The 27151-nt window shown below is 38.1% G+C and overlaps 1 protein-coding gene across 10 annotated transcripts in view; it reads right to left on the bottom strand.

Annotated features, from left to right (window-relative positions):
- Positions 1-27151, bottom strand: part of ESRRG (estrogen related receptor gamma) — a 590395-nt gene that overhangs the window by 175686 nt on the left and 387558 nt on the right. For all 10 annotated transcript variants that reach the window (XM_036931783.2, XM_036931742.2, XM_036931731.2 and 7 more), the window contains one exon: positions 755-1170. In XM_036931783.2, the coding sequence (XP_036787678.1) occupies positions 755-1157 (403 nt within the window). In that variant the 5' untranslated portion in view covers positions 1158-1170. The remainder of the gene's footprint in view (positions 1-754; positions 1171-27151) is intronic.

Raw genomic sequence — 27151 nt, 5'->3', positions numbered from 1 at the left:
TATGGGAAATAATTGTTATTTATAAATCTGGAGATCTACAAAGGTTTGAGTGTTCTTATGTGAGCTGTTGGTATATTTTATAATTGGGAATCATTTGGAAGACTTTTTATACAAATTCCTTAGAAAGGTAGGGAAAGTGTATCCAGCCATAGGGAAAGAAGGAAGATAGTAGGTAATTAAATTTGTCTAGAGCAGTGGTTCTCAAAGTGCGGTCCCTGACCAGCAGCATCAACACCATCTGGGAATTTGGTAGAAATATGAACTCGCAGGCTTCTATCCCAGATCCAATGAATCAGAAGCTCTGGGGCTGGGGCCCAGTGACCTGCATTTTAACAAGCTCTCCAGGTGTTTTTTCTGCATGCTAATGTTTGAAAACCACTGGCCTAAAGTGTTGGTTATTTCTATGCATCTGTAAGAACTGAAGAGATAAAGGCACTATTACTCCAGTGTGCACTTGTTCAGGGGCTAAACAGACCCACAAGGCTCTAATAACAGTTGTGCTCTTTTAAACTCTGCCCGAAGCTTATCATTCCATCATTTGGGCTTGACAAGGGGGCACAGCTAGGCGGAGTTGAGCCTATAATTAGTCTAATCTTAGTCTAGATCAAGACAATTTTAGTCTAGATGTATTTTATACTCAAGATAGAATTAAGACTGGGAAACCTGACTACCTAGGATAAGAATGAAGACATCCTTTTAGTTTCCATCCCGTGAGGCTGGGAGAGGGTAGGGTACTCCCAGGTCCCCCACTAACCTTGAATCGTCCTCTTGAAGAATGCCTTGCAGGCTTCACATGACGCTACCCCATAGTGGTACCCAGAGGCGATGTCACCGCACACCAAACACAGTCTCTTGGGCATTGAGTTGAGCATATATTCACACTTGGTCTGAGGATCTTCCACAATGGTGCTGGAGCAGTCGTCATACAGTTTCCGGACAGGCCCGCTCCCTCCAAGGATAGGAGCAGAAGGGTAGAGAGGTGGCGAGTCAAGTCCGTTCTGATGGCCATTCATGGTTGAACTGTAGCTCCCGCTGGCGTCTGAAGAGCCACCGGGGCTGTGGTGGTTGACGCTGTCCGTCAGGGAGGCCGGGCTGGAGGGTTCCGTCTTGATGAAGGACGAACAGCTGGAATCAATGTGCCGATCTTTGTTTGACATTCTGCAGAGAAGCCTGAGAATTAGGGAGGCAGAAACAGAGAGAGAAAAAAAGGAAAGTGTGTCAAAACCAGAGACCAAAAGAGGTAGAGGCAAAGAGGACGTGAAAAAAGAGGGACGGATCAGGAAGGAGAGGAGAAAAAAACAGGAGAATTCATATGTAAAAGACATTGCTTTTTAAGAGTGCTGCCTAAGAGCCAGGAGCTACACATCATTCACTCTCTAGTCAATATCTCTTGTTCTACAAGAAGGTAATCAGCATAAGGGCATGACAGGGTTACGTCAAAGTGCCCAGACAGGCCCTAAACAAAAGCTCTAACGGTCCAATTCCTTTTATTTTACCTTTGTCTTGGAGAACCACTGCCCATAGCTAAGCCAACTCTCTAGATTCTGAGTTTACCCATGGAAAGGGAGTGATTTGTAAAACTCATATCATTTCAAAAATTGTTATTTGTCCTCACTCCACATTTCCCCTCCCTGTTCTGATGCTACAATCATTTTATTATGAGGAGAATCAAACTTTTATTTTCAGGATGAGCAGATGATTCTTCAGCTCCGTAATTACCATTTGTCAGCACGCTTCCATAAGCATAACTGTGTCTTTTATTGATCTGAGGAAGACACATAGGGAATATATCCTCAATCACTTTGCTTCTTTATTTAAATTGCTCTGTTTCATAGCCATTTAGCAATATAGAAAGACATCAAGTATAAAATTCTAGCCAATATGTAAGGATGATTTCCTAGAGCCCACGAAACTGAGTGAAATGATCACCAGCATTGATTAATAAATACGTGTGTGTGTTTGTATGTGTATGTGTTTGTATCCCCGTTCTTTCGGTTTTTCAACATCATTATCTCCTAAAAGAAAATATCGTGAAGCATCTCACTGACAAACTCTCTCTCTTATCTGGAAGAAACATACTGCCCCATTTTCTCCGGTGGACCCATAAGTGATTAAATTTCTGAAAAGGCATAATCAGATGAAAAGATACAATTGGTCCTATTTTCTTTCTGCATAGCCATAGAGCAAAATCCCTTTTAACAAACTCTCTGAGAATCTTCTGAGAGCCAACCACAGAAAGAAGAGGTGACATTTGAGAAAAGAACTTGGATAATTGCTTCCCAGTGGAAAGTTGATTTATGGGAATCCCACAGGGTGATGGTCATTCACTAGAATTTGGGGGAGTAGTCACAGTATAACTGAAGGGATGCAATTATCTCTTTCACTATAAATCTAATGATATTTTAACATTGCCCAAATTTCATGCTCAACTCTAGAGGTCCACCTTCCTCCACTGTTCTGTTACTTTACAATGAAGGACAATATGGAATTTCCTATCACAGAATGTTCACTTAACTATCCCCAAACAGCAGTCTCGAGAGCAAAGCATTCAGAGCTAGAATGTGTCTCTTAACAAACACATTGCAGGCTGGGAATTTTGTTCTGCTTGCTGAAGTAAAGCAGTGTTACGATGTAAAGAAGGCGAATAGAAAGGAGAAATCCACAAAAATACCTTCTTGCATTCACCCACCCACTTGCGTTGTCCTTTCCTCAAGAGCTAGCAGAAGAAAAAATATCCCCCTCGCCAGCGTTGAAACGCAGCGTCCTCTCCCTTCTGCATCTGCTGCCTTGTACCCGTCACTGTTAATGAGCATTGTAATTAATTGACGCTCTCCTTGTCTCCCTGCTTGCACTCTGGGCTAAGCACTTTTCCTCAAGTCAACGTTTGAAAGAAAGCGGGTCGGCGCTGACTTACAGCAGCCCTGCGAATTCCTTTTAATTTAGAGCACTTACCCCACCACTTCACTTATTACCTTATAATTACTGGACTGCTCGCACATACATTATGATCCTAGACTAGAGTTGGAAGTTATTAGGGTACTAAAACACGGTTGTTCCCCTGTCCTCTCGCTGGCACTGAATTTCTCACAGCTATGACAATTAACTCTTTCACCATCTGCCCTCAAGACACCATTTGTTTTTTTCTTTTTCTTTTTCCAGAGGAGAGATGCTACCAGCAGCTGGATCACAAACCATACCATGTTATCTCCAGAACCTCCTTTTTCTCTCTCTCTTCTTGTATCATCTATGGTCAATTTCATCCCAATTTTCTCTCCCTCAGTCTTTTGCCATCAACTTGCAAAAGGTGCAAAACTCCTGAATAAGGAACAAGGCCAGAAATTATCCTCTCGTGTGTGATCAGTTATTTGCTAAGTCACCAAATGTTTATGGGTCAAATGCATGTTGATAAAGTCCCAGAAAAATAGGGAATTTCCAGTCAGCTGTCTCTTCCAAAATCTCAGTTCCTAGCTTTGCAGTAACCTGGAATCAAGGAAATTCATGAAGTTCAAATTGTCAGGGAAGTCTTTAAACAGTGTTAACACCTTCTCCTACTCAAGGTTTGCTCACTATACCTGCAAATGAAAGTAAGCAAACTGATTTGTGTTGCAGGCTGAACAGGTTTCTTTCCGGACATGAACTGCTCCCCTAATAATACCTTTTGTCCAGTGGATATAACAATAGTCAGAGCTGCCATTTATCAAGTGCTTGTTAGGTGCCAGGCACTGACCTGAACACTTCATAAGCATTACCTAATTTAATCCCCAAGACAAGCACAATTGAGGTATTACTCTCTAGGAAAGAGCACACGATTTCCTGGAAGTCATACAGCTAGGAAGTGGAAGAGCTGTGATTTGAGCTCAGGTCTGACTCCAAAGTCCAGGGCAGAAATGTCCTGAGGCCAACAGAGAGTTTTTAAAGGTGGTTACAGCTTTTTAAAAAAACAGCCAAAAGTGAACAGAGGTACAGGGCACACACCCAGAGGTCTGTTACATCACAGCTCACCTGTGCGTGGCAAGAGGCTGAAGGGGCCCCCACACCCACCGGCCACAGGTCTGCCTTGTCAACCTCTGCAGGACTGGAGGGCCGCCTAAAACGGAACCTCTGAAAGAGCACAGTTGTCTCCTAATTACTACTTAGCTCATTACACGGAATACTTCCCAGACACCATTACATTATACCCTAAAACTACAGCGGGTCTTAATTCTCTCCCTCTGTGTCTCTGAAATTCTACAGCTCTATTATTCAAGCCTGAAATATTCACAACTATCTATAAATTCAATTGTCAGCTGGTGGGTTTTATTCTAGACTTCACTTCAATCTAAAATTAGAGGCACTAAAATTCACATTAACTCTAAGAGGAATGTAGTGAATAAGACTTTATTTCAAAAGAACACCTTTTTGTCAGAAAGAGCCATTTTCAAGATGATGGCTTTATCTGTAGCCAAAGAGAATAAGCCCAATTCCACATTGTGCTGTTAATGCAGAAATTTTAGGTCACACTGGATTAATAAAAATCTAAATTGAGTCAAGAATTATGAAGAGAAATAACATGTGTTGGAAAATGTAGGAAATATTTATTTTAAAGCCTTAGTACAGCTGCTGTTATTTTATTACTCTAGAAAAAAATGTTGAGAAGCACAGGGAATAAGACAAGCAACTTTGTAAAAACCTCTGAGTGAATAAACACACTGAGAATAAACTGGAGGGAGAAACAACTTTGTCCAGAATAGCATTTCCTTTCTGTAGAAGGAACTGAATTTGAAGGATTTTTACAGACTTCCGGAGGCCAGCAAAATTTCAAGGCTTTCAGAAAGCATTTTTAACACAGGTTGAGATATAGTCTTAATTAATTCTGATGATCCTGCTTCAACATGAGAACTTGTTGCCTCGCCTTGCCTTGGAGTCAAATTTATCTTTGGATTTAGATACTAACGATAGGCAAAGAAAAAAAAAAACTTCTAAGTTACTGCACTAGAGTTAAAAATGTAATTTTTGAAAGTTAATTAACCGTGTTATATGCGTGCCTATAGAGAATGTGAAAGAAAGAAAAAGAACCAATTAAAGTTGCTGCTGTAGGGGAAAACAAGATAATCTGTAAGTTAATATTCAATTTATATTATAATCATCCAGCTTAATTGTTTTCAGAGATTCTACCTAATTCAGGTAAATGTGTGATCTTGAGTAAATTGCCATGACTTAGAATTTCCACAGGCATGTGTAAAAAATGCCCAACGTGGTCTATGTTTTGCAGAAGGGACATAAGTTTAGCCAATACTTTTATTTGTTAAACTCTGGTGTACAAAAATACTGCTCCATAGGCTTATGGATTATCAATCCCTCCATCAAAATATAAATTCTTCACAAACAGCTACATTTCGTCCTTTGAACTTTATACAGAACTCAAAGTTACTCGCAACATTATTTCTCTATGGAGAAAAACAATGCATACATTTTCTAGGAAGGAATATGTGTGCATAAGTCTTCTTTGAGTTTCCAACTGTTGTAAGAAGGCAGGATTTTTTGGAAACTTTTATTATACCCATACCCGTGACAGACATCTTAATAGGCTACATAAATGTCAACTAAAGAAGCTGATATTTTCTTCCCTGTCATCCTTAAGAGCCCGAAAACGTACCCGTCATCATTATAAATTCCAAGCACTTTATTTATATCCAAAATATTTATATAGTGACACAGAAGCCGGTGCACCTGGAAGTTTACAAATACAAGAGAGAAATAGGCAGACAGAGTACTCAGAATTTTAAGAGTTGGAAGGGAAAGTTAGTGGGGCTTTTTTTTTTTTAATCATAGTTTTTGTTTTGTTTCACTTTGTCATTTCCATACTGCTGGAAGAAAACCCTCCAAGACTAATGGGAAGAGCATCTCTAAGACTCACGCAGCAGTTCCCCGAGGCCCACACCTCAGAGCCCGTGACCCCAGCGGCTCCCTCTGCAGCCTGAGTTACAACTGCAAGCACCGTTACTTTACAATCAGCTTCTTTCTTGCCTGCTTCGACTAATTGCACTCTCGTAAAGTGGCAAAATGTGAATCGCTTAGTGACAAAATGGGCACCATCTGCTATTGTCAGAGGACGATGATGCTGAAGAAAGGGAAAGCAACCGAATGAAGTGTCATGTCAGAAATCAACGGTGCAACGTGTGATTTGAGAAAACATGACTACTTCACAGAGACAGGGTGTCATTACGGCATCACGGTAATACGATGCTTTGACAACTGCTGGCTCTAACATATCATCATTGCATTAAGGTACACTGGCTTAGTTGGGGAAGGAAGAGAAAGGATTTTTTCTTTTAATAAGAAATATCTTAAGGTCTGCCTGGTTAACCTAATGGAAAGAGATCATTAGTTGTAAGGAATTGTAAGCCCTGACACACATGCTCAGAAAGATTGTAACACACATGCACATACATGCATGCACACTCATGTATAAATTTAGGTCTTCGTTAGCAAATGCTGAGGACAGATTCCTGCATAGCAGGACCCCAGTCACTTAAGTAATGCTACTTCTTGATTCCTTGAACAAGTAACTTGCACATTTAGACTAAAAGACTCTCTCCAACTTACTCCATTAAGAACAAGAGTAGGCAAACAGCTCCCTGCAAAGCTGGTGCTAGAGTCACTGACAAGAGACATAGCTAAGTAGTGTTGGGGACAAGGGCCCAGCTTTGTAAAATAACACATCAGAACCTTTGTTTAAGCTGAAAGCCCTGCCCGTTCTGTGAAAGGCTGTGCACTGTACCAAAAAAGAAAATTTAGCACAATAAACTTAAGACCTTCAACCCGTTTCTGGTCAGTCATTGAAAGAAAAGTGCCCCACGAAAAAAACTTGATACTTACTGAATAAACCACGACTGGGAAAGACCTAGCTGAAACCCTATCTGCTTTTAGGGTTCTAGAGTCCAATAGTCCTTTCTTATTCAATATTGTTCCGACAGTAGGGTGATCGACCATCCTGGGCTAAGCAATGAAATCCCATGTCCCACTGAAACCCTTCAGTCCCAGGCAAACCAGGAGGGTTGGACATCTAATTCGATATATAGAGAGACCCATAGCACCCTAGCTCTCCATGCTTGACATTACACATAAAACAAAGGAAGAACAACAGAGAATATGCATCTTCAGCAGTGAAGGCCCAGAAAGCTGGCAAGAGAAATGCACTAATAACAGAGTGCAATCTAACAAGATCAGGCAGGGGTGTTGCAAGAAAGCATGTGTTAGAAAGTGTCTATAAATACACCAGGGTCCCATTTTACTATGCCACGCAAGCCAGAGGCCACCGCTGATCACCTTGTTAAGTTATCCAGACTATTTTAGATGGAGGAAATTGCAGTTGCTTCAATTTGTATTGCCAGGTGATTTCTGATGCTTCCTGGCTGATAAACTTTATTAATGGGAAAAGAAATGGTCCTGTGATATCACAATGTGTTGCACATTATGATTGTTGACAGTTTCTGTATTTAAAGATTCGATCTGATGCAGAGGCGCTTAGTGGTGTAATTTATCCTTAGCTTGTTTTCTTGGACCTGTTTCAATCTGGGGGTGAGCATCCCTTGTTTATAGCTCTGAATACAGTAAGTGAGCTACTGGCAAATCAATAAAACTGTTAAATGCATAATAATGCTGGGTAATTGCATACATGATGTTTTGCATAATTAACTGTCTGAGCTTTTCTTTAATATAATGGGCACTCATGTAACACAGAGTAACTATAAGTCTATAAAATATACACACTTTATACGAATCATGATTCTGCTTAAAACACTGGCTAATCATCTACATCGGCTATGAAAGGAGAGCTCTCCTCCACTGCCAAGACCAAATCAATTCTTATGACATTACTTTATAACTAACATGATATTTAACTGATGATGGCTATTATCTATTATACAGATTGCATTCAAGAAGTGTAACACTAGAGGGAAAAATACCATTCAGTTTAAACAAACTTCTGCCATGTAATCAATATTATTGAGGCAAATTAAGTGTTTTAACAAGTGTGTGTATATTTGTCCTAATACAGCTTAATTAACTATATCCTCACAACTACCCAACTAGGGATGTTCAAAGAGAATCTCAAGAAACACCTAGTCAGAAACTCAGACGCAAGACAAGCATTTTATTTCTGATCCCTAAGAATGTTTCTTGCTTCACTTAAGTTATACTCCTGGGAGCAAAAGCCTGAAGGCACAGAAGTCCACCCATTTGGGAATAAATGCCCAAGTGTTGACTAGGTCACTATTCCCAGGGTAGAGCGAAACTGCCCTGGGCAGGAAAGGAAGATGAGTATGGGGTTAAAAACAAAAACAAAAAACAAAACACAACTACATAAGATAAATCATCAAAATGAAGCTTACAATATATGCTGAATGTAACATTTATTTGGTCTTGCAGATCTACCACCCCATGAGCAGACCTCCTCTGCAGTAAGCTTTCTAGAGAAAAGAAATCATCTCCTACTTCTGCAAATCTCTGGCCTTTCAAACAGAAATATGGATCAATAAAGGTTGCTTGTGTTCAGACAATTCTGTTTTCAAGCAGTCAAGGAGCACACTGAAGAGAAAAAGCCGACACAACAGGAGGGGACTGACAGCTAAATGAAGACCTTCTCAAGGCATCCCACCAGAGAAGAAATAAACAGACATTCAACTCATAGAAAGTCTATGCACTGATCTTTACAAATTACAATCGAATATAGATGCTTGACACACACACTCCAGTGATGGAGTTCACAAATCAAATCCAGGTCAATGAAAGCTCAGGCTGCCTGAATTTCCCTTTCCTATTCTCTTCACTACACTGAAACAGGAAGTAAGAATGCTCTCGGCAGTTGACGTAAGAATATTGACATCATACTACTGATGTCATGCTTTACCCATTAAGACAATGTTTTGCAAAAGCAATTACAATGACCAACAAAAGCAGCTGATACAGACTGGCCAGTTCGCTTGGAGGGGAGCTCTAAAATACACTCTGACGCTGGTGAATTGATTGCAGTGGTGAGAATATCTAAATGCTGAGAAGATTGTTGTTGGACTAAAGGTTGCTTCTAGCACATATGAATATTTTTATAGTAGATGGAAATTCACAGTACAACCAAAGATGACAATCTTTCCCTGCTCGACAGTGGTTAAACTATATTTATACTTTTGACTTAATAGCTTACTTAGCCCACAGTAGCTAACATCTGGATGCAAATGAGCTGGTCTTGGGTGATGCATGATAGATAGCAGAGGTTACGATTATATTCTGTTGGTATCAGGTGTTGATCAGCTGAAGTAGGAGAGTGTGGGGGTGGGGGCGCTGGTGGAGGAGGGGCATCAGCTACTTATTAGTCTTATGACTTCTTCCTCTGTCCTCTTTTTTAAAACACTTCAGTGAACCAGCTTCTTGAAGAAAAGGTGAAGCTAAAACACACGAGGCACTATTGGCAGGTAAGGGAAAATAACATATACACCCACATATATTTAATTCAAGCCATGGAAATGATGATGGATTTGTTCTGTAACAGGAAAGGTTTTGTAAGAAGGTATTATCCAGCAGTGGCCAGCACCCAGTGCAGCCAACGGAAGCCATTGACAAGCGGGGAGGTTAGATGGGAAGGACTTGCTTGTACATCTCTCAAAGGTCCAAAAGCAAACACGTGGAGAAAAATTTCTAAATCTGCTCTGAAATTAATTCTGGAAAACTGATAAACAAAATACATAACAAATACTATATCAGAATTCCCAGACTTGCCTGTCTTCTCCTTTCCTAGGAAGCCCTGACTTCTTACAGCACTTGATGGAGTAGGAGATGGGGGTTCCAGTCAGGTCACTGCACCACTTGGACCACTAGTGTCCTCATTTGAAAATGACAGGATTCACTCACATGCTTTCTAGAGTACCTTCTGCCACTTTTTAAAAACTGTATTTTCCTCAAATAAAAAACAGCTGACCTGTGACTTAGATGAGACCTGAAAGCAATGGCTATTGCACTAAAGAGCATCCCTCCCCCAAACTTCCATTACTTTGGCTGCTTAAGGCACTCAGCCACCATTCAGGGACATGGCAGTGCATGTGTGTGCGCGCACGTGCATGCCTGTGTGCGCGCGTGTGTGTGTTGCAGCAGAAGGAATAATAACAGAAACAACTTGCCACGTCACAGCGAAACCACAGCAGCACCGTTCAACAGCGGCATCCTTCCCAGTGGGCTACGGAAAGACAAATGGAGCAGTGATAATTTCGGACGAGCTGGGGAGCAGGACCCTGGTTTTTCCTAGAAATGGTTCTCTTTCTGCTCATTACATTTTTGGTGGGAGGCGTTGGCGGAAAGGGCAATTCCCTGCAATCAGTGTTTAAGTGGATGTTTGTCCCAGTGTGTGACACCACGCTGTCAGCAAGCAGCGGGGGGCCTCTGCGTTGTTACTACATTTGATTTGACTGCCGGTAGGAAGCTTCATTTCTACCAACTGTTAGTTACTCGCTCAAAGAATCTTCTCTTCATTTCTGGAGTGATTTTTTTCCCCCCTCTCTTTTCTTTCCTTTTCCTCCATAGGTCATAATCCCAAATGCCACGTGGATTTTGTAAGAGGAAACCTTCCCCCTGCTTCCAGAGCTTGTCAGACTTACCGGTCAGGACTTACCGGGTCCTTGCAATTTGTTCAGTAATTTGTACTCTCTCATTTAGAGTTTCTGCATTTTAATTCTGATTTCCTAGATCGTCACAAGGTCAACACAGACTCAAACTGGCTCTGCCACACTGCAGTCACATCCTGTTACTTGGTGGGGTTTATTGCAGCTGATGGGGCAGATAGTCCTACAGCCCTTATTACCCGGAAGTGTTGTCACTCATCTTCTCATGCCGTTTTGTTCAAATAATTCCTGTTTTTGGTGACTGCTTCTGACCCCTTTAACATTTTTCTGACTTGGTAACTTTACTACAGTACATAACAGCCCTTTCTCCTTAAAAATAAGGATTTGGATGTTTAGGATTCTTAGATAGTGCCTCTGACAACAACTTCTGACAATGAAACAACAAAAGCAAATGCATGAGAAAAAAGGGTAGGGGAAAAAAAAGAAGAAGAAAATCCCTCAGAGATATTACAAAAATTCAAGATGAATGGGAAAGTAATTAACACTAAAGGGCTCAACTGGCATTAAGAAAAATTTCATTATGGGGAGGCAGGTGAATCTGCTTTTCTAAATATGACAAGGTGCTATGTAAAAAATAAAATAGAAGCAGGTTTTGGTGAGTGGAGCAGGAAAGCCATGTCTTTAACCAGATCAAATTCTCGAAATTGGCTGTCAAGACAGGACTGTTGTGATTTACACCCGTCTATCAAGTTCACGAACGGGAGAGACAGAGAGAACAGAGGCAAGCTGCTGTCGCTTCCATTCGCGAAGAACCTTTAATTTCCACAGCACCATCTGTTACCAGATCTAATTCACATTCCCCCTTAATCTGGTTTTAGTTCCATAATACTAATTCTTCTTCAACCCCTATGAACACAAACTACCAAAAAAGAAGCTTTGGTTCTTGGTGAGCGAGAAATTGAATATTATAGAGTTAAGGTGTTAAGGCTCCAGCGATTTAAGCGAAGCATGCTCTTCTCCATTAAAATGTATTCCTGGGAAAGGGATTTGTTTTCAGCCAATGCAGAGATATGAAATTGTTCATATTTGGGGGGAAAAAAAGTGCTGATATAAAAGTAGGCTGGGGACATGGAAGCAAAGGTTGTCATAAAATACAATTGTTGTCAAGTTTAGTCACTTTCAGAGCTGGCTATAAAATCACTTTGCCATGGTTTTCATATAGAGAAAGCCTGAAATTGTATTTTTGTTAAGGAAACTCAAGAGATTGATGTATATATTCAGAAAGAGTAGAGCAGGGTAGGAGGAAAACCTAGGAGAAATGGATATGGGGGAAAAAATCATACATTATTTAAAATAAAGAGCTGTATTTGGGTAAACATACATTTAGCTCTCTCAATCTAAGATTCTACTAGCACATACTTTTGATGCACCATCACTTCTACTCTCAGCCAATATCATAACTGGTATTCACAATAATAAGGTCGTGGAGCGATAAAATTATAAAGTGCTTTCTGCATCGGAGAAAGATTAGACTATGCTCAGTAAAGATTTAGTGTTAAATGTATTTTATTGCTTCCTAACTCTGTGAAAATTTGTTATCTCTAAACGAAATAGTACATAAAGATCTTCAGGCATACATTACACAATGAGAAAATATATTGTTTAAATACTGGGGTTAGAAGTTTTGATTACACGTTTTAGTCAACTGGCTCACTACCCAATTCTTCTATGAACATTGGAAAGATTATCCCTTGGTTCTTTAGCCCAGTAGTGCAGGAAACTAGCTGGGTTACTTTGACATCAATCCCTTAGTTTCACTTAAAATTGGAGAGACCGTGATTAAAATATTTATTTTCATGATAGGATGATGATCACCCATAAATACACGTAAATACATACTGAGCTAGTAGTATCTTATGGCCCAATTAAAAAAAAAAATCCTAAATCTGTTATATAATGATGCATACCTTCAGGAAATAATCTCTCATTTTACTGATGGAATCTGCTGATGAACCAGGTAAACTATAAAAAAAACTATTTTTGCTAATAGTTGACTAGCAAAAATATAAGCCTGATTTTTAATAGATATGGGAGATTATGAAACTGTTCAGAACATTGATGAACAAAAAAACTTGAGACAAGAATAAATATGCTTACACACATGTGAACAAATATATATATGATATAGTAATCATAAACATCAGTGATGATTATAAGGACAATAAAATACAAGACAGCACTGTTAAAGCTTTCAGTATTCATTAAGAAATGTACACATTCTAATATCCCTAAGTTACATATAGCAATGTATATTATATAATTTTTAGAGTTTCTATTACAATTGTAAATGAAAGAGAATTTTTTATTTTCTTCACACTCATAAGAATGGCTGAAATCACCAAGATTGATACCACCAGACACTGGTAAGGATGTGGAGCAACTGAAACTCACATATATTGCTGGCAAGGTATAAAATGGTATGAAAATGGTAAAAGAAAGTTTCAAAGTTTCTTATAAAGTTAAACAGATGCTTACGATATCAAACAATTCACTTCGAGATATTCACAAAGAATATTTTATATCCACAAAAAGGAATGTGTATAGCTATATCACAGCTTTATTTATAATAGCCCCAAGCTGGAAACAAATCAAATGTCCATCACTGAATAGGTTAACAAATTGTGATACACATAAGCAACAGAGTCCAAGTCATCAATGAAAAAGAAATAAACTGTGAGAAATGCAGCAACATGGCTGAATATCATAGACATCCTGCTAAGCAAAAACAAGGTACATACAAAAACAAATACATACTGTAAGATTGTTTATGTGAAGTTCTAGAAGAGGGGAAACTAATCTGTAGGAAGAGGAACCAAGGGTGGTAGTCTGGAACAAGGGGTGAGTATGCCTAAAGAGGGCATAGGGAAACTGGTGGTTGTATGTGTTACACAGATCACAGTTGTCAAAACACATCTAATTATGCATAGAAACATGTGCTTTGTTGTATGTAAATTTAATCTCATAAAATTGATCGAAAAAGAAAATCTGAACCATAGGTTAAACGTAACAACTGTATTACAAGAAGTTTCCATTGATTCCTATGCCCTGTACTTGGTCTTAAATAACCAGATCTAGAAAATTCTTCATGAGCACCCACTTCTACTTCTCATTTACACACAAGGAAAGTGGATCAGGGAAGTGATACAGATGAGTTATTCAAAGACACCCAGAATTACAAGTAGAACCTAAGTCTAAATTCCAGGTTTCTATCTCTTGAGCCAATCTTTTTCTAACTTACTAATGAGACAAAAGATGAAATCAAAATTAGACCATAGTGAATAATAGTCTGCTGATCTGAATGATAAACATCTTCCTGTATTCTGTTGTAAAAACTTATAAAATGCTTGCTATTGTAAATACAAAATAATTCAGTGAATTCATGTGCATATTTGAAGCAAACCTCACTTCATCTCCCATTGTCTTCACCCAAAACAGGGCCAAGGATAACATGGCATTAGCAAATATGCAGTGTGTGAGTGGCAATGTGGTATGTCACTGCAAGGAATTCATGGTAGGCTTTCAAATTTTTTTGTTTGGTTTGGTTTTGTGTTTGCAACAATGAAGTCGGTATTCTAGAAGGTGGAACAAAGAAAAATTTAGGATTTAAGAAGTGGAAATAAGTGCAAAAAAGGGAATTAATCTGAGTTTTTAAAATATGGTTTAGATATAAACATAAAGTAAAAAGTGTTAGGGGGGAAGGTGCAATACATAATAAAATCTGAATAGGTAAAATGATAACTTTCAAAAGAAATATAAAATTTCTAAGACGCTTCCAGGAAAGAACATTTGCATTGCAACTTAAGTAAATTTAAAAATTATTTCATCTCCAGTTTATCAGATGCTTCTCAAATAGGAATCTCTAATCAGGAAAGGAACTCATAGAGCACATTTCTTCCCTTCTGGAATTTTTTATACACACGAAGCTACTAGCTTAGGAGGAAAACAACATGATTATACAGCTAATTTCTTGTTTTCCTGAAAGGGGGATTCCGCAGAATAATAAAATTATGTATATTCTTATAGACAAATATGGCCAAGTTTGTGATCTAACCCTTTCAGTGGCTGCACACACTCTACAAGCTAAAAAGCAAGTGCCCCAGCCAAGGACCCAACCTTCCTCTTCCCTCGCAGACCTCCCTTCTCCCCACCCCGTACCTCACAGGCAGGCAATGCTGAATGATCTGTGCCACACCAACCAGCTTGCCCTTCTCTCTGGAAAGCATTTCCCTTTGCCCTTGGCACATTATCTGGCTAGCTCCAGTTGATTAAGAAAAACTCTTGAGTTTATTGTGTCCCTACAAGTCTCTTATATGCCTTTCCCCTTATTTCCCAAATCTTCCATATTTTCCCTTTCCCCTTCATTTCCCCAAATTCCATGAGCCTGTTTTAACAACCGCACTTAACCTACTGTTTTTAGTGCATATACTTATGTTTTGTCCCTCCACTTGAGAAGGACTATGTATTAATTGTTTTCTGTTCTGAAAAATGTAACCCAGTATGCGGGTTGTTGAATGAGTGGACAAACCGTGGATTTACATGCACACCAAAATCAGTGGATTTTAAATGTTAGAGCAGAAATGTCCTAAATTCAAGTGTTGTTCATAGAATCTCAAGAGTCTGTGAGATAAAACATGAAGCACAGAAAAGCTATTTTTCTATCTCGTTAGGTTAAGGTAAATCTGTTAAGAGATTTTATTTAAAACATTTAAAATGAAACAAAACCAAAAAGCCCTGTAGTGCCAAGGAGTCAATCATTATAAAACTTTTAATTAGAAGACTTGGCTCTGAGTTCACCAGCAGTATTTTTGGCTAATGTGGATTCTGACATGTTACCTGCAAACCTCAGTTGCTGAATCTGGTAATGGGAAGTATACATCATGGTCGTGGGAAGAGTAACTAAAAATTATTAGCAGAGGCAGCTTGGAATTTAGGATTATCAGTGGGCAAGAAGGTAAAAGATCATTTTAGGATGAAAGAGGATAACCCAGGAGTGGGAGAGGGTAGGATAAGCTCAGTGAGTGAAGGCGGGAATACTGTAGGGGACCTGGATTCAGCAATGGTTGGTGAGGCAAGATTGTGGAAGGTTCGAAATGCTACATGACACAGAACAGACATCCTTTTGTAAGCGATGGCAAGCTAGTGACGATCACTAAGGAGAAAACAGACAATCCATATTTTTAGTAAACACAGTTTTGACTGCTGCACTGTCCACATATTCATCCACTCAGCCTTCTTACATTTTAGGCTATAACCTGATAAAATAAATAGATCAGGTCTCTGAACTCAGTTCAAAGCCAACTAGGAAGCTATTGTACCCATCCAGGTAAACAATGAGGAAGACCTGAATGATAACAGTGAGAAAGAGAATGAAAAAAAGGAGATAACTATTATAAGCCTCATCAGAAGAGGTTTTTGCAACCCTAGTGATTCATAAACAATACATAAGAATAAGTCAAGCTAAAACTTCTTTAACAAGTATAATTTATTTTATAAAGTTTAATACAAAAACAAATTACCTCCATGTGTTGGAACAGTTCTTAATCTTGACTGTGTTGGTGAAATCTACATATATAATAAAATTACATAGAACTAAACACACACACACAAACACACACAAAATCATGCACAGAAAACTGGTGAGATCTGAATAAGTTTGTGGGTTGTATCAATGTCCATTTCCTGGTTGAGATATTGTGCCATAATTGTGCAAGATGCCACCAGTGATAGAACCTGAGTAAAGGGTAAGGGGATTTCTCTGTGCTATTTCATATAACTGCATGTAAGTCAACAATTATTCTCAAAAAGTTTTTCTCAAATTATCTCAAATTATCTCAAACATTTCTCTTGAAGACAGGGGCTGCCTCCTATTTGACATGGTAGCCTCAGCACTTTGTACTGTGCTGAACTCCTATTAGCTTCTTAATAAATATCACTTAATAGATGTTTGTTGAATGAATTTTCTAACTCTAAATACCAACAGTCAAGGTCCTGAAGATGACAGCATGGATGGTCCTCTATTTTGCCACTCCTCCAAGGATATGGTGGCTTCTCAAGATCTTGTTAAGAAACAGTGATGTGATTTCATAAGGCTCAAGTAGATACCTGGAAATTTTTTTCTTTTTCTCTTAAATGATGGGAAAAGAAATTACAGTCACATTCTGGTTCTCAAAACAACATTGTGAGAAGTTTTGTCTCCATTTTACAGATGAGGAAACAAGACTGTGATAGAGCCTGAACTTGAACTTGAATGTTCTCTCTAGGTTCTATCCTCTGAACTACAAAATTTAATAGTACTTTATAACAGCCAACTAAATATGCCAACTGTAGTGGTATCTATAAATAATAAAACTTTAACCTTCTCAAGATTTTAATTCTCAATACATCCATTTTCTTAAACAACTGTATACTCATTAAGTGCTATGATGTATCTGTGATGACTATTTAAACCCATGGTAACAAAAATGTGACTAAAAGAAGGAAATAGACAAAAAAAAGTAGCATCATTAAATGACCAAGAGCAAAGAATAATAGCTTTTGAAAAGTAAAAATTACTGAGTAATTTAGAATATACTAGATTATTTATATTATAGAAAGGAGAAGGCTAAAATATGATTATTATTTAATTGTATAGTATTAGAGCCTTCCAATAAGAACAAACTGACTTACTTCACAGCATGGAAAATTAGAGGTAGAAATTAGGTAAAACTTCCTGGCCAATCAGTTGCTATCATTAATGAACTGTATCAATATGTATAATGAATACACATTAATTAACTCATTATGCCTCAGTTATCCAATAATTAAAATGGGAGTACTAGTTAATGCCTATAATATGTAATGCAGAGGGAATTTGAAATGCAAAAAGAAAACAGATATGAAAAGCTTTGAGAAACTTAATTATGCAAATCTAAAGTGCTATTATAAATTTGTAGGACAAAATACCACCTTGAATCTTTGGAATAATCAAATATGGAAGTAAATCTGTACCTTGTTTAGAACATTAATCCACACCTATCTGGGGTTCTTACAAAAATTATTCAACTTTGAGATTTCTTGTAATTGATATTTGAAACATTTTGACAATACATTCTGACCTTCACTAATTTTTCACTAGCAGTAGCTCACAATATCACACAAAATGATCTCCTTAACTTCTCAGTACCTGAGATTAAGAGGTTATGTTAGTTGTTTTTGGTAGTGCTTTAAACCAGTCAACTCACAAATCTTTAGTGATTATCGACTATATGCAAGGAAGGAATGGAGCTGGTTGTGAAAAACAAAGAGGTCTTTTTCCAAAGGAAAATGTGGGGAGTATCAGAGAAGATCAAAATACTTCTGGCTATGAATTAAAGTTGTGTGTAAATTATGCAAGAAACGAATGTGGTTATAGCTCTCCATCAGAGTTTGTGTAGATAATAATTAATTTAACACAGGTCTGGGAAAAAATGGTAGAAATAACTTCTGAAACTGCTTTACCACATTCGACCATTCTGGCTACTAACCACATGGAGAACAAGACACAAAAGTACAGATATGCCCACGTATTACTACTTTTGTAAAACAAGTGACTCCTCTGCCAGAGGCATAGTCTTCATGCAAGAACCACAGAAAAGCTCTGGGGAGTTACTTCAACAATGCTCAGTCTTGGTTCTCAGCCTCAGCAGCCACTGGGTCACACTCTCAGACAAGTCCCTGTGTCCTCTGTCCCTAAGGCAAGGCTCTTCTATGACAACAAATATGTCCATTTTTCTAAAGGCAAATAGGGCAGGTATATTTCCTGCTCATATCTAAAGTCCTGGAGGGAATACTGGGCAAAAACAGCAGAAGAGCAAAATTTTAGGGAAGCCCATCTCATGAAAACACCTGATTTCAAGTCTCCTTCTGGAGCATAGATGACCTCATGCAAGCTCCATATTCATATCTAAGCCCATTTGTTTACTGGAAAACCACAAAAGTCATGGTAAGTGATGGTCAGTATACAGGCATGAACTTTACAGATAAGGAAACTAAGGCCGTGAGTGAGCAGTAAACTTGGGCAGGGGGTGGGAGGGGTGGACGGGTGGAGGATTAGGGAGGTGGGAAAAGCAAAGATCAGAGAAAGAAATGGGAAAAGGAGTTCGGTTCATCACTTCAGAAATCTTTACATGAGAGATGAGGTCATGCCTATCCTCCATGCCTGAGAGACCACAGATCCTGTGACTTGGGGAAACTGGGGCTCAGCAAACATGAATCTCTTGAGAAGTGGTCACTCCTCTCCCAGCCTTTCCCCACTTGCACATATTTCTCCCCACTCTCCAAAGTTCAGCTGACAGATGAGCAGGCTCAGATAATAATACTGACTGATGCCGGGAACTTTATTCGTTCATCCATCTTTCTAACCGTGGAACCTCACGAAGCTTGAGACCTGCATGCTGAGGTCATAGCCAGCACATAAATAAGGTCATCCACTCATTTACCTGCATTGGCCTGTCAACTAGGCTGTCAAATTTAAACTAGGCAATCCACTAAAATATCAGTCATAAGAAAACAAATAATTGATAGTCAAATGATGGCATGTGATTGGTGGACTATACTGGGTACAGAGGGTTGTTACCCTAGTAGTTTTATTAAATATGAAAGCAAAGGATTTATGTTATGAGTGATAAGGGCAAGAATGCTGTAAAAGTGAGAAAATATGGCAACAGTATGCAGTACATCACCAAACGGATAATTATTTATCTAAAAAGTTGGCATTCTTAGACTTCCAAGGTGCAGGGTATGAAATTCATATATTCAAAGGAGACATCATAATAACCTGCTGGCTGCTGGTGATGGATATGTTTTTAATCCAAATGACCACAATCTTCAGTCTGCCTGTCATGGAGGGCCAGGAAAAAATGGAATTTTCCTTTCATAACTCTTGATGTTGAAAGAGGAAAATTCAGGAAGTATGATAAGTGGCTCATTCCAATGAACAAATAGACATGGAGCTGAGAGAATGGGCATGAATAAAAGCCATTGTTCCTTAACTAATGCCATTTTCACTTGTTACACTAAAAAATGGGGAAGGGAGTTGATTTCTGCCTCCTTCATGTCTGGAAAGCACAAGTTCGACCGGCAACAAAAGCTGGAAAGTCTTCAACACCCAGAGAATTTATTTACAAATTACTTCTTGCTGGAAAAAGTCAGGGATAGGATGATATAATATTTGTCTATTAGCTAAAACTTACTGTACAAACACAGCAAGAAGAGTTGATGCCGTAGTGCTTTATTGACTAGAAAGCCTCGCCTATGGATTTCCTCCTTTGAGGTTTAAAGGAATTCCTATTTCTCATTTACAGTCTATCAGAAAAGGTATATGACCTGTATTTTTTAATTTATATAAATCCACTCAGTCAATCAGCCTGGGCTGAAATGTAATGGATGTATCAGTCATCGTTGGTCCAGGGAGAGAGAACGAGGCGTCAGCATCTACCATACACCATCTCTGCTTCTTCCGTTATACTCGCTTTCTGATTTTTTACCTCACCAGCTCAGATGCCTTAACCACAAGTGAGAAGGCTTTCGAAGCTGTTGCTTTTAAAAGGAGAAATATCTGAGTGAAAATAAACAAGTGAAAATAGAGATGACCCTTTAGCTCTTTTAGTTGTTAAAAATCCTAATTTTCCCATCTACATTAGGGCAATTCTATCACATATTCAGCAAATTTACAGTAACAAGATGTTCCCCTGACAAATTAATCACTTTCCAAGCATTTTATCATATAAATAAAATATCACCACAGGAGAGTAAAATCAACCCAACCAGTTTGATGTAACCCTTCCTTTAGGAAACGCTCCTGAAATAGATTGAGGACCACCACCACCGACCCCTTCTCCGCCCCCCCCCACCACACACACAAACACACACTCACATTCTTAAACATACGAGCTGGGCACAAGGCTTATGAGGACTTCTAACTCCAGAAGCCAGAGTGCAGTGTTTCCTGGATTAGTAGAAAAGAGAAATATACCTCTGCTATGAATACAAGAGAACCTGTGCAAATACCTTTAATCTCACAGTTATCTGCTAGAATCTAGACTTTCCCTTTTATAGTTGTATTTCTCCATTTCCTGTAATGATAATAATTAAATATTGTATTTTTATAGTCCTATTCTTACCCTAACATTCCAGGCAGCAAAGAAAACTGCAAGTGGCTAGGTTTCTGTCTTTACTTTGCTTTCCCCTTTGCTAATTTCAGAAAGTGAATCCAGCAATTATAAGTAGTAGGAGACTGATAAGGAGTCACACATGCACGAGAAATAGGTTCAATTCAAGCTTCCCTGACTAATCCTTATTATGACTCACTCCGACTTCAGAATTTGTCGGTTGAGGTAAGAAGCTAATTTGGCTTTGAGAAGTGAAAGCTCAGTTTTGTACTTTCCTTCTAGTGCTACTAACAAACCCATTATTAAGAGCAAAGCAGGAAAGGGCATGAAATATTTAGAGTGCCCACTCTCGCCAAGCACTTTGCGCCTGGTATTTCATTAGATCATTAAACATATTTTAAGTTAACAGTATAAATTTCTCTGGCTTCTGAACTTATAGTCTTATTGTAGTCTTATGTTCCAAAATAAACTGTATTATTTTTAAAAACCTGTATTCAATATGACCCTCAAACTATGACCCTGAAATTAACAGCAGGACATTCTTCAGGATCTTGACAGGATATGGTAGCAGAAAGGCCTGGGTAGATTTCTCTTAACTGCTTCATCTCTCCATATGCACAGATGCTGCTCCTTCTGTTTGCACCCCTTAATTGATCTGTCTCTTCTGTTGCCAAGGGTTCTCTCCTATCAAATACAACTAAATTTTAATCTATATACTTTAAGAAAATAAAGAAATACACTGTTTTGCCTGCACCAGTTTTAACACCCCAAAACCAAAGATGGCCAGGCCATGCTTTCTTCAGTGCTTAAGTAAACACCATTTGAATGCTCTGGGAAAACCCCAAATTGTCACCTTACCTCCCCACTTATCAGCCCATAAAAATACCTTTGATGTATTATTACATCCCTCTTCTTTCCTGTGACTGGGGTAATGACGTTCTTTATGGGAGGCTATCAAGAAGCAACATGGATACTACTATTTGCTACTTATCCCATATAATTAATAACACCGCCACTGCTATTAGAGAACAGTATTTAAAGCAGCTAGCCTTCCATTAATATAGCGGATTTGACTAAACCATCAATGCCAGATTTTAAGAACTACCACTAAAAGATTCACTTTTGAAACATAGAATGTGTTACCCAAAAGCTTTTATTAACATTTATTGTATTTATTTTTTGGTTCTAATGAAATCATTAGACTTACCAGTTGACTACATAAAGTCAGCATTTTTAAAAACCAAACTAATGAATTTCCTTTTGGGCATTTGACAAGCTATGAAATTTCTCTTTTAAAATCCCTGACATATAGTGGGCACGTAGCTTTCTTTAAAAGTTGATGCTTGTGCCTTTAAATAACATCTTCAATGAAAACATTGATCAAATAAAAATAAAATTAACATCCAGATTATGAATTTTCTGGTCTTATGAAAGAGCATGAAGGAAAAAAATCAGTAAAATGCTAAGAGATGTGTGTAGCAAGTATCAAGTGTGGATACATGTTCACCTACTAAGTTTCCATTTCCACTTTAGGAAAATAAATGTACTCTTAAACTCCTCCTTTCATGACAAATACACTTTTTCTCATGATCTTAGGATAAAATAAGTTATTATATATTCCAGGCAAGCTTGACACAGTACTTGTGAAACCACATGATCTGTGAAATCACAGGCATGTGAATTATTCAAAGATAAAATAAAGGTGGCCCTGTCTAGATTAGATACAAGACATTCTAACACCTTAACATCAGAACACAAAAGAAGATAAAACAATACTCAGGAGGACTCTTGCCTGTTAAGTCTTAAATAAAAACAAGATTTTTAAAATGAGCACAGCAAGTCATGGTGAATAAACGAAATTAAGGTAATACAGAAAAAGCTCAAGTTCTTATTAGATAAATTTGAATTTTTTCTGAAACATTTCATTACTTTGTACATAGATGAAGCCTCAAAATATCTAAAGGTGTTCTCTGAAGTTGCTAGCTGAACAGGATCAACTCCTGCTCTTATTATTAACCACTACCACTAACATATACATGCTACTCTAATTAATTCTGATTAATTCATGTCTCTATCAACTTTGTCCTCCTTTGCCTGTCAAGAGTAGGAATTCATTGAGCAGCAAATAATACCCAAATGACTCTAGGAGGAATAGACTGTGTTCCAGGAAAAGATAATTTAAGATGAGTAAGTAAAGGTCCTTGTTACTAATTCTGGGAAAATATAATCTTTTTTTTTTTTTTTTTACTTTATTTTTATAATGACATGTTTTCAAAGCTGGGGATGGAGGATTATATTGTTTAATGTGGGGAGAGAGGGAGCTAGAATGTCAAAGGAGAAACGTGGGGCCAAAGAGGAAAGAAGAGGTGGCGGGATGGACAAGGTGTCACCTAACACTCCTGAATTTTATTTAACGCCCTTAAAAATGTAGTCGCTCCGCTTAAGACAAATACCTCATTTTCCTTGGCACTGGAAAATGGTTTCAAATGCAGATAAAAAGGAATCATCTCAAATACTTGTGGGAAAGAGACTGGTTATAAATAAAATTTCCTTGAAATCTAAAAAGCATTTTAATTTGAACAAGCATGAAGTGGGTTACTGGTTATATTTTGAATTATCGGTATGATTCATTTTCATGCATATTTTGCTCCAGATAGACTTTGCTTATTTAAGGGAAGGCTGGAGTTTACTGACTCAAAAAAGCAGATCCATGGAATTTACTTTGCAACTGAACTGAGTCAAGTGAGGTGGAATAAATGAATCCTAAAGAATCTAGTCTATTCTTGAAGGCAAAAAGCCACACACCTCTCTGTACATAGAGAACCAGAGGAAACCCTCAGAAGCACATTCTCTCTCATGGCTCTATCAAGTCTCTCTTTAGGCCTGCCATTTCAAAACTAAGCAGGCTAGATGTAATGTATAACACTATCCATGAATCTGTATTAATCTATAAAGTAAAAATGAAAGGAGTGGATAAAGAATCAAAGTCATTTAAGTGAAGCCCTCATCCCTACCCCCAAATTATACTATCTTCTAAATGATTCTCAGGAAAGACAACAGGAACACTATGTTTCAAGTCTGGACACTACCAACCCCATTCATAGTTCTATACCTTCATTTACAATTTAGCATTTTTTATACAAACAAGATCTTCCTAGACTTGGATGACAAGCATAGTCTTGTAATCTTATCTTGTTAGATACAAAACGATACACAGTAACTATTTTAAAACCATTTTGTTTAAACTTACCTTATTTCAATAGAGAATGTATTTCAGTACAAATGACCTATTTGACTCCAGTTTACAATTTTAAGTATTGCATTTTTGCCTTAATCAGGTAATTCTTAGGGCTTTTGTGTCATCCATGTGGTTTATCTAGACCCAAAACACACAAAGTCCTGCAGATTTCTATGATTAAAGGTTTTCATTGCATATTTAGTATATATTAATGTGTATGCTGAATTCAGTATTTGTTTTGTACATAGTGGCTAACTAAAATATTTTTGACTGGCCACACAGACAAATAAAATTAACAGAGATTTTTCTATCTAGTAGGAAAAAAAAAAAGGATACAACACAGATAAACCACAATTATCTAAAAAGTCAAATGTGTGGTTCCACCCACCCCCGCCAACATGCACGCAAAGACTCCTCTGTTTCAGGCAGGACACACAGTTGTTTTATTTCTGCTAAATCTATGCCTAAAAAATTTTACATTTCATCACCTTCACTTAGGCTGAAAGTCCCCAAGGATTCCCCACCTGAGGCTGGGTATATTGTAAGTGCACAACAGACTGAGCTCTATCTCAATCTAGATAAAACTCATTGGTTTTAATCTGCACAATGATCTATACGTCTAGATCTATATGCAAATCAAATGCTTTCGGGCATTGGAGCATTCCACAGCGCCCAGGGCTCAGAAAGCAGGAGGGGTTCTTTCGGCTCCTTCTCCTGTTCTCTTTCCCTCTATTTATTTATACTAGCTACCTAAATAATTCACACTGCCTGCTTTTCAGCCCGAATGTTCCTCAGAAGAGGCCTACAATGAGCTATTGCAGTCACCAGATGGACTCATGAATGCAGCAGGTGGGGCAGATGGCAAGACGCCCCCCGTCTGATGCTGCCTGCTTCGGCGCGGCCTGCCTTTTCCTTCCAGGTACATTAGCATCATCCGAACACTGAGTGCTGTGTAGTTTGGGGGTGGGGTGGAAGTGGGGCACTGGCAAATCCTTTACATGCAATACTAGAGGAATCATAAATTACCAGCTGCCCTCTTGCTCCCTGCCTCCCACCCCCAGCAACCCCCCATGTTTTCTGCCATTGCTTTGTTAGTGGGTTTTTTTTAAACTACAGGGAAGGTTTCACCATGCATTTTGGCACTATGCATAAAGAAGGATGCATCCGTGTCTTGTAAAAAAGTGATGGGAGGAGGATTCAGGGGAGTGTTAACCAGAAAAGTCAAGAAAATGTGAAAAATGTAAAACAGTAAAAAATGTATTTTCACAAATGAGGTGAAAACTGAGGTGAGATGACTCAGCTTATGTCTGCAATGCTCTTGCATAAAGGTAAGCTGCCCTCTGCATATGCTCAGTGCAGGAAATAAAAACCATCTTGTTATGGCTTTTTGGTGCTGCAGAAAATATTAGCTGTGCCTCAACTGAGTCAGTCCCTTGCCTTGTATTTCTAATGTCACTTCCAAAAGTGTGGCATTTCCCTTCAGAGTTTGTAATACTACGAAGTACTATAACACACACAAAAAATTGCATCGCGTATCACCGGCAATTGGAAGCTTGCAACATCATGATGCCAAGCTACCCTGAGACAGTCACTCAGCAACATGTAGCATAAATTTTAATTGAGCATAAACACTTGACAAAAACTCTCCCGAGATATTTCTGGCATATTCCGATTGGCAATGGTGCCATACCACCAGGATTTTAATCCTTCTATAAACTTCGCTGATGCCAATATAAATCTTATTACCTAACTTCACTAATCATCTAATCATAAACATCTAAAAATGCAAAAGACAATAATTTTAATGACCTGAAGCAAACCAATCTGTATCTTCAAAAAATAAATAAATAAGCAAATAAAACACTTGAATAAAAGGCATCCACCTGAAGAGATGCTGCAGAAACAGAACTGCTCTGAATTCCATCTTCACTTCCTTGGGCAAATTGAAATTCCAGGCTTTTGGGCTCTACGGGGCAGTTCTTCAGGAATGCTGGACAAAGACAGTATCTGTGAAACAATCTCAAGATGAAGGGCAAGGTTTCCTCATAGAAACTCCCTTTCAATTGTCATTTGCTTTGATTAAAATAAGTTTACTAATTCAAATCTTTCCCTCAAAGTCAAACCACGCAAACCTAGAGCACAAATAAATTCCCCCTTGTTTTCCCTACAATCTAGGAAATCTTTTTTCTTATGTGATCTTTTTAGAACATTTAGTACTCTTTCATTTTCAGTCTAAAAAACAAACCATATACAAGTAATTTAGAGCATTTTAAGATGTAAAGGCAACTTTGGTGATCCAGTCGTCAAAGGCTTCACAAGGAGGTACTGTCAGGTTGGCTTGTAAACCGAGGGAGGCCAGACCAGACCTGGCTTGACTGTGCCAAGCCCCCAGTCAACTCTTGGAATATTCAAGATCCCAGGGAACAATTCCTGACTTCATATCAGTTCTAAAAAGCCAAAACCAGAAAATCAGGATGGAAGCTAAATTCCTAAATTCCTGAAATCATTTTCTGAAGACTGACCCAATTTAAATTGGAGACTTAGATATAAAGAGTCACATTTGTAAGTGTCTTTTTTGTTTGTTCTTTTTCCCACTCAAGGTCATTTTATATTTTATCATCTACTCAGGATCTTAGTGCCTAGGACAGTGCTTACACACAGTTAAATATTTTTGAATGAATGATCAAGAAAATGAAGTTTAATACACTAAATTGATTACTTTAATGATTTAAAAAATTGCAAAGGAATGGATATAATCTTCTTTGATGCAACATGAGAAGTTGCTATAAGTAATCAATTTGACACCAGAGAGTTGGCTATGAAAAGTACACTTAAAAATCAATTTTAAACTGATATCTTCTAAACTTGATTTAACTATGGTTAAGCTATTCACCCACAATCTAATTAATGTACATAACTGAGGATATTTAATATTAGTAAACAGAAGGGAATGGACACTTCCTAGAAACATTTTAGAAAGCAAATGATGATAAATAAAAATTTAAAGACAGTTAATTGCAGAATTAAAATGTACTTTTTAAAACATATATTTCATGAGGATTTGGTATGTTTAGTGTATTTAGATGGTCACAATTAAACTAGCAGAAAATATTACTTCTAAAATATAAGTACTA

This window comes from Manis pentadactyla, chromosome 19 (assembly GCF_030020395.1).
Source record: "Manis pentadactyla isolate mManPen7 chromosome 19, mManPen7.hap1, whole genome shotgun sequence".
Classification (NCBI taxonomy): Eukaryota; Metazoa; Chordata; class Mammalia; order Pholidota; family Manidae; genus Manis; species Manis pentadactyla.
Note: the sequence above shows the minus strand (reverse complement) of the source record. Positions and strands in the feature narration are given on the sequence as shown.